The sequence below is a fragment of the Sinocyclocheilus rhinocerous genome, unplaced genomic scaffold (genome assembly GCF_001515625.1).
Source record: "Sinocyclocheilus rhinocerous isolate Xijiao unplaced genomic scaffold, SAMN03320098_v1.1 scaffold4580, whole genome shotgun sequence".
Taxonomy (NCBI): Eukaryota; Metazoa; Chordata; class Actinopteri; order Cypriniformes; family Cyprinidae; genus Sinocyclocheilus; species Sinocyclocheilus rhinocerous.
Window position 1 is genome coordinate 124,724 of NW_015641256.1, and position 9,555 is coordinate 134,278.

At 35.7% G+C, this 9,555-nt stretch overlaps 1 protein-coding gene across 3 annotated transcripts in view; it reads right to left on the reverse strand.

The window, feature by feature from the left end:
• Positions 1–2,281, reverse strand: part of LOC107754737 (cytosolic acyl coenzyme A thioester hydrolase-like) — a 93,074-nt gene extending 90,793 nt beyond the window's left edge. For all 3 annotated transcript variants that reach the window (XM_016571305.1, XM_016571302.1, XM_016571303.1), the window contains exon 1: positions 1,967–2,281. In XM_016571305.1, the coding sequence (XP_016426791.1) occupies positions 1,967–2,013 (47 nt within the window). In that variant the 5' untranslated portion in view covers positions 2,014–2,281. The remainder of the gene's footprint in view (positions 1–1,966) is intronic.
• Positions 2,282–9,555: the final 7,274 nt, after the last annotated feature.

A 9,555-nucleotide genomic window follows, 5' to 3' on the forward strand; every position in this document is an offset into this window, starting at 1 on the left:
AAACATATATAATACATTATTATTAGATTCAATATATTTAATTAATATTATAATTTAAATTAATACTTTTATTCCGCGAGGACGCATTAAATTGATTAAAAGTGACAGTAAAGACATTTATACTGTTATAAACAATTTTTACTTCAGATACATTTCTATTCATCAAAGAATCCAAAACAATTTTTTTCAACATTGACAATAATAAATGTTTCTTGAGCAGCAAATCAGTAGATCAGAATGATTTCTGAAGGATCATGTGACACTGAAGACTGGAGTAATGATGCTGTGTGTGTATATATGTGTATCTACATTTCGTATGATCTTTTTATGACCTTTGCAATGTACTGTTTTGAACTAATGTAATGAACATAGTCAGGTAGGTTACCATGAGATATGATCTAAATCAGAGCACCTTTTAGGTGTTTTTTAAGCTTCAATGTGAGTCACTATTACCATTACCTTTCTCCACAAAAGCTGGCATAAAATCATGGTTAATTTTAATGTGTTTTCCGATAAACCTAAAACACAATATAGTGCAAAATTCAAAATACATCATATTGAATTTACATACACTGTACCTAATTTTTTAAAGTTTTTTTAATTAATTACAATTTATTTATTTATTTAATTTGGAGTGTAGAGAAAAGCCTTACAAACCGTATCCATTATATAAAATTGCAATGTTAAAGTTAAATAACAATAAGCAAAAGAAATGTAATAACTTAATACTGATTTTCATTATTTTATGTGCAGGAAAAAAACACGAACTTCTGCGGAGAGTAATGTTCGAAAGAAAAATAACGATTTTCAAATATTTATACGCACTGCAAATAATTTTGTTTTCAATCTCTTTATTTCTGAGCCTTAAGAAGACTTTTTTTTTTGCAATCTTTTATTTTTTAATTACAAAATAATTAGTTTTACTCTCAAACACAAAATGTTTGATTGAATAATAAAGACACAAAAATAATTCCATAAAGAACAGACCTCGATGTAGTAACGTTACTCCGAGTTCTGGCCACCCAATTTTGCTTCAGAAGATGGTGGAGGTGTTTGTTCTGTCTCGACGCCATTAGCAAGTAACATGTAGGCCTGCAGATTTACAGAAACACACCGGGACAAAAACACCAACAAAAAAAGTCTCACAAAAGTTGCAGGTGGATAATTCGAGTGGCTGTACCACTTACAAGCACAAGAGGGCAGCCGCTCGAGATTCGCGTGACAAGAGCATTCTGTAGGCTACCACCGCGCTATTGCGCTAGCCGGCTATCTACTGTCAGGCTTTTTTAACGTTTAATCCTGAAACAAAGGGAGTAACATACGAGCTCCAAAATTCATGCAAAGAAAATATCACGCACTGCAACCATTTCGATTCATTTTCTGCTTTTTATTCACCCGGTTATGACCTGATCTGACATACCACGCTATTTAACTCCCGTATATGTCTTGAATATATATCATTTCTGTCCCGACGACCGAGATAACCTTGCGTTCCGGTCAATGCTCTACATCAGCATCACTGTTGAGGTCATCACATGACCGGTGTGAAAAAGCGCACCAGCATCCGAACCTTATTCGAGTCATTTGAAATGAACAAAAGTAACATCCTCGCGTATTTTGTTCTTTTTAAAACGCATTAGTGACGTCCGGAAGAATCTAACATACCACGCTATTTAACTCCCGTATAACCTTGCGTTCCGGTCAATGCTCTACATCAGCATCACTGTTGAGGTCATCACATGACCGGTGTGAAAAAGCGCACCAGCATCCGAACCTTATTCGAGTCATTTGAAATGAACAAAAGTAACATCCTCGCGTATTTTGTTCTTTTTAAAACGCATTAGTGACGTCCGGAAAGGATCTTTATTCTATTTGTGGAGGCAGCAGGCTTCGGATTATAGGGCCGCTTCATATCGGACGTAAACTAAGATCCGTTCATTGAGACATTGAGACAAGAGGGTCTTACCTGCATATCTGGATGGATGGTGTCGCTTGTGCATTTGAAATGGACATCGTGAGCTTGCGTCGAGGCTCGTCTTTAACCCAAATCCGCGTGTCGTAATGAAATGGACCGAGTCAGGCGGAGCTGCAGGTTTGGAGGGTAGATCGATTGGCCAGACTACTTCCAGTACTGTGGTAAAAGACGTGGTGAAAATCATACACCGATTCTGCTGTTAATTGTTTAAGAAAAGCAAGGGCGCGAATATCCATTCATGTAAGCTGATGTTGATAGTTTACTTCCGTTTATTAACAGAAGTAGGTTACACACATGGCGATAGCCATAAACTGTTCCTAGGATGTTGTCTATAAAACAAAGAAACTTTTTATTTAAAAAAAAATTAAAACAACAACAGCCGTTTCTACATTGTAGACTTTATTCGTTGGGTTTGTCAGCATGTTAATCAATTGTTAAAATTGGTTATAAATCATCTGCACACTTCACTCGTTCAATTCACGCTGTAACTAAACCAGCGAAAGGTGGCAGCAGAGACCGGGTTTTCCTGCAAGTGTTCTCCTTTAACAGGACTATACAGGATGCTTTGAAGTTGAAACAGCTGTCACTGATTATGTTTGCGTTTATTTATTTGGCAGACGCTTTTTTTCCCTCAACGTACCTCACGGTGCATTAAATGTATAGGCCGACTGTTTTTATCATCAGGCTTATTCACTCACATCTCCTGTGTTTATAGGCCTATGTGGCCAGTGTTGGGGAGTAACTAGTTACATGTAACGGAATTACGTAATTTAATTAGATCTGGGTAGCCTACAACTTTTATTATAAAAAGTAGCATTGCATATAATTGTATCAACATAAATGTAGCATAACACATAAAAGTATAAACAGGGAAATAAATCGGTCATCTCCAAAAAAAAAGAGATTTTAGTGAACAACACAGAGTGCTTACCGCCCCTACGCCTCAGACAACTCCTCTGCTCAAATAACTTTAGACTGAAGAACAAAAGGACGCGTCTGTAGCGTGCATACATTATACTCCTCTCTTAATCTTCTTTTGGAAATCAATATTTATAAACATATATTGGTTTATATCCGATATATTTTATTTAGTTCTCTTTCCTCCCTGATGGTTAGATTTAGACTATTAGAAATGTTTAACAAAATATACTAGTGTAGTTTATACATTGACTACTTATGCACTATAAGCCATATGCACTGCTTATGCACTATAAGCTATTCTATAGAAGTAGACGTTTTAAACCATAATGGTCCATATGATGTAGATCAGTTAAGATATAATTCTAGTTAAAAGTATGATGGTGATTTGAAATCATTTTAGCTCAGAGGATCGCGGTCTCATTTATGTGCCTTTATGAGCAAATACAATCTTATCAGAAAAATATGAATATGAAAGAGCAGTAAAATGGTAAAAAGGCTCTTATTTCTTGACGAACTCCCCTACTCGATTACAAGCCACTTAACATTAAGACATTTTACAAATGTACTTTTTAGAGTGCATCACAACAATGTTCTAATATACTTCTGCTTGCTGACTTTCCTTTTGTGTCCTTCCGTTATATTAATTTATTCACATCGAATGGTATAGAATGAAAATGTAAGTTTATGAAAAATGTTTATAATCAGGTGATGAGATTTGTTCAAAAAGCATAACATTAAGTGATAACTACACGGTATGATGTTTTATGTTCGATAATCAAATTCATCCTCCAAACAATCACTTCTGAAATAGCTGTACATAAAGTTAAAAAGCTAATAGTACAAAACATTTTTTTTAAATTAAGGATTTATGTTTAGGAGCATTGTGGATTAATTAATATACATATATTGTTTATTTCACTTGAAAAACATGCAATCCCTGCAGACAGATATACAAAAGCCCAAAGCTTCCCAAGCCAAAACCAACGCTGCTGGCAAACAGCTGTTGACATGCAATATTGCACAGACTTACTAGCCAATACTACGTAATTTGTGTTATTTGGAACTTAAAACCAAACCAGTGCAGGTGGGATGGATGGGCGGACGTGGGGTTTCGCAAAGCTGCGCGTCTCTCTCAGCATTATGCTTATGCTGCAGACCTGTTTGTCTGTGCACGCGTAGTCGTTTTAATTCGCATAGTGGGGTTTAATAATCCAAATATAAAAGTACAATTACTAAAATCATTGGTGAGTCGTTTTAAATTTAAGTTGAACTCTATCAATGGAGCAAGAGTCTTCTAAATGATCGCACATGTTTCTTTTCTCTGCAGACCAATGTTGAAGTAGAAACAAATCTTAATGCTTATATCAGCTCTTGAAGTTTCTAATTAGGCATATTCTATCAAATCCTAATATACTTCTTTTTCAAACACTTGAATGTCCTGCTACAGTCAAAGTCCAAATAATTTATCAAAACTAATCAACAGTCTGTGGAAATGTAGCTATTTCAGAAGTGTTTGCAATCATCAAAACCCAGCCAAAAGCTGAAAGATGAACATGCGCGTCCATTAGCCAAACAATTAGGCTACATCCAGATGAATCTCAACCCAAATATTACAAAACCCATCAATAAAATATCTAGCACAAACAACATTAAGTCTTAATTCAAATAGCCTACCCAAGCTAAAAGCCAAGCCATGTACATCTGGTGATGTAACTTCTCACACAAAGACTTGTTTTTTCCCATTATAGAAATATATAATAGGTGATTAGCCTATAGTATCTGTGACGTAGCAGTACGTGAAAAGCTTCCCTGTTTTAATTTTGTGAGCGAGAACTGCATCCGCACATACAGTCTATTAGATGAACGGTAGAAGTGAGGAGTGCATGTTCCAAGCGTGTTTTTTTTTTAATATGATGTATGATTTTTAGCAGCTTCCTCAGCCCCAAAAGAAAATACAAACAACAAAAAGGCGCTTTTTTGTAAATGTGCGCATGGGGGCCTTAGGGTCCCCGCTCGCGCTAGGCACGAGAACGGCACGAACCATGGGGACAAAAGGCCAGGTGACTGTGCAATTATAATGAATTATTGCTCTTCATTTGAGAGCAGGACTTCTGAGTAAAGGGGCGCTCAATGCAAGCGCACGACTGAGCTTTAACAGCGCGATTTCATCCAGAGGCACAACCTGTATAATGTGGTCGTATTTGACAGCAGGTAAGTTACAGCATGGGTAAGCGTTTTTTTTTCTTAATGCAATGACAGTTATGTTGATAAGAGAGAAGACTTGCTAACACACTACTGCAGTATTTAAACAGTTTCAGTTTTCAGATTCACCCGCTTCGAGATTATTAGGCTATCGTTTGAAAATACTTCGTCAGATAATCTAAAATGTGGTTCACGCGTATCATCTAAATGAACTGATTTTAGTAAAAAGTATTTAATTTGACTGGCATAGCTTAGAAGCCACAATGTCCTGTAAATACTACAATGATTAGGCTACTGTACACTCTGTTTCTATATAATGTATAATGTATATAATGCCATGAACTTTAATATAACCTTATGGGCCGATATCAATGATCATTATAATGTCAAATCGTAATCAATCTAATTATAATCTCCTTTTATGTTGATTCATATAAACAAAACCGTTGTTGCCCTGTGTAACTGTGTTTACAATGAAATGTTATCATGATAAACATAGTGATGTTATCCGGGTTATACGATATTATAATATATGATTATTACAGTGTTAAATATCATAACGTACAGTGACTTTAGAATAAATTCTACATTTTTAAAAAATTAATTATGTTATTGTTGTAATGAGAATGTATCTAGTTTCAATGTGATACCAACAACTTAAAATTCTTCTCCTATCAGCATGTAAAACTGTTTAGAAGATTAAGATGTAAGAGTTATAAACTCTGTGTAAAACTGGTCTTTCGGTGTTTTGAAGAGACCACCTGTAACTTATGCAGGATCATAGAAGTCAGAAGAGAAGTATTCTAACTGAATCTTTGGATTTTAACTGAATTACCGTCAACACAGCAAATGTAGTATTATTAAAGAATTTACTGTATGACAGTGCTCTTTTATACTCTCGAGTAATTTGTGTGTTTAAGTGCATTGTTTGTCGCTCGCAAGACAACAACAAAAAATTATATCTAAATTTAATACAGTTGTGACGCGTAACTTTTTGCAATGTAACCATTTATGTATGCTTTTATTTAAATCAATAATTTAAAACAATACCTACGTACCCATAAAAATATGAACAGTTAAATAAAGTACACTGAATATGTTGGATGTTTGTACCGTCAAATTCGTGGTGTGATTGTTTGATTGCAGACAGCAATAAATGAAATTCAGAGTGAGTGACAATCTTACATTCTTGCTCTCTTTTACACCCAAGAGCGCTCTCGTGTGCACTGCGATGTTTCCAGCACTGGTGTCGCTGTAGTTTTAGGGGAGTAAAGAGCAGAGCACCGCTCGACTGGTAGAAGTTATTAAAATGCTGCTCTAGTAAACTTTTTTAGTAATTATCGGTCATCTGCCAGAATCAGTCACAGGAAATCAGTGTTTTCCTTGACCAAGGAACTTCCACTGACCTTTTTTTATTATCCCCATTTAGGTAAGTAATTATGTGTGTGTGTGTGTGTGTGCGCGCGCGCGTGTGTGTGTTGGGTTTAGATTTAGGATCAGGGGATAGAATAGAAAATATACAGTTTGTAAAGTATAAAAATCATTACGCCTATGGAATGTCCCCATAAAACATGGAAACCTATCGTGTGTGTGTGTGTGGTTCAGGTATATATGGGGACAAAATGTCCCCACAAAGATGCCAATATCTAAAATCATTGTCCTTGTGCGGACATTTTTTGGTCCCCATGACGAAACAAGCTTATAAATCATACAGAATCAAGTTGTATGAAAATTAAAAAATGCAGAAAGTTTTGTGTGAGGTGTAGGTTTAGATGTAGGGTTAGGGTGGGGATAGAAAATACAGTTTGTTCAGTATAAAAACCATTACGCCTATGGAATGTCCCCATAAAACATTGAAACCTAATGTGTGTGTGTGTGTGAGGCCAGCATGCGTGAAGAGAGAATGTGAAATAAAGGTACTTTACCACCTGGCTTCTGAGTCTTCATTAAGAACGTATCAAATAAACACACACAAAATAAAGTGCTTTTGTATTCCTCTGTGTTGTCTTATTTCATTTAGATCTAAAAACCTGCTTCCTTGTTTCCCTGAGATACAATATTTTGCTGTAACATTAATCTTAAATAGCCTAATCTTGTCTTTGCATCAACAAAGCTGTGGTCTGTTCTTGTTCTCAGTGCTCTGTAAACTGTTTTGTCAGCCAGATAACATCATGTGGTAAAAGCAGAATTAAATGAAATTTAAGAAAAATACACCAATGATTTATGAGAGAGAGGCAGGCAAGGCTGAAATAGCTCATTGGTAACTATCTATCATATAATATAAATACATATAATAACCTGTATTATAACCGTATACATATAAACCTGTGCAACTACTATTCCAACAATGATAAAAGAGATGAATAAAGAAGGTCATATGTATACATATAAATACAGACACAAAGTCTTCTTTATGAATTCGCGTATCTTGCGGCTGAAACGGCGCTAATGAATGGCACGCGCAGGGGTGGCAGATGGGCCCAGACCACAATGTGTGAGGAAACGGCAAATAAACAACCTGCGCAGGAATTATGAGATGGAGCAAAACATTCGCACTACCAAAATATACTTTAGGAGTGCACTGTCTGATTTCCCCACTCTTTGTGGATGAGGTTAGAGAATATCTTGGAACAGTCTCATGCGAGATTGGCAGCAGATGGCCACTACAATGGAGTTTCGTTGGCCTAATTGGAGGGAAATTTGAATAACTGTCACACGCTCGACGCGTGCAGTTTATATGCCACTTTTTCCAGGCTCCCACGCTCTCTTCCTTTCAGGGAGTGACCGTTAGATTATCTGTCTGAATTACACTCGGTAGCATATACTTTCACACGAGTAATTTGTGAGGAATTTGAATATATTCTTAGACGAAGAAGAGACAAGCTCATTTAACTGTTGGCGTGACCTAGATCTTTGATAGGCCACAAAAAGATGTTGACAACATGATGTTAAGTGAAAGTGAATAAGCCTAAACCCGGGTCGCAGAAAACACCACATCTTAAATAGGTATGCGCTCGAAATCAATTGTGACAAGTTGGAGACTGTAGCCTAAAATATCTAACCGAGTATAGACTGAAAATGTAAACATAAACATATGTTTATTATCACATTTCATTGATTTTACTCTAGACAAAAATATTAACATCACTGAATCACTGAACTAAATAAATTAGGTCACACCAGAAAAATAAATAAAGGTAAATCAGGCAGAAATCTATTAAATCTAACGATTTCAACTTTACAAATGTTGTACTTAATTCTGAGTAAGAATAAATCCGTTAATTTACAAAGATTAATTATAAAGCATTTGTATGACTGAATGCATTTTAAATATAAAATTTAGAACCTGAAATTTAAATATATTTAATAAAACCCGATTGTAGATAAATGCAAATTATCCTTTTTTTAAAAAAAATAAAACATATAAAATAAATAACTAAAGAAAGAAAGAAACCGAGCATTTTAATGATTTAAACAACAAATCTAACAAAAGTAACGGGATTATGATGTGTGTATTCGAGCTGTGCTGTGAGACTTGTCTCGCACAGCCCCTGAGGGATTATCCATTAATAAGCCTGGCTCGTGCTTCCCGGTATAGTTAAATAGATGAGGATGGCACGCGCCAGGCACGCGACTGACGCCAATAGGAGAGGTCAACATCAATCAGGCACGCGCCTATCGCAAGCCGTTTTAGCATTTAAAACTTTGGTTTGACTATCCATAAAATATATTTCAGATAGTTACAATTGTAATTCGGCTAGTCATAATTATAATTTGACTGAAATGTTGACTTGATATCTGAAATGTGCCTGCTCCAAATCTCAGGGAGACATCTTACCCCCAAAGATCTAGAATGCCGTCGATGAAAAACTACTGTTTTTTAATAGTTGTTTTAATGACTTACAATCAATTAACATCACAACACTTCCGATGGAATAAATTTCACAAACAATAATGTTCAGACGCATTGCTAAGAGGCTACAGCTATACAGTGATATACAAATATTGTGCGAGCCTGCCATCTATTGGTAATATAGGGTAAGGCCTTCGAGGTAACAAAACCAATACCTGCCTGTTCCAAAAATAAACAAACATTAATATCGAATACAGATGAACTATAGAGAATTAGTAAGACGCTAGAGTCCGCAATCAGCATTTTCTATTGCATAATTTTATGTATGAATAAAATGAACCAGTCTACTTTATAACCGGCCTTCTTCTGCAAATCAATAATCATGTTTAAAGAAGCATAAAAGAAACAAACCAATACATATATATGCATAAATTAATAACCTTGTTTTAGAAAACAATTAAACCAGACAAGAAAACCCTACTCGTACAGCTAAACACCGTCATGACGCGCCGCTGTCCCGTTAACATCTGAGCCGATTTAAGTGGGGCCAACACGTTACAGTTCTCCTCCCCTTAATGCATTATTCACAAGTTCAGTCCCTCAA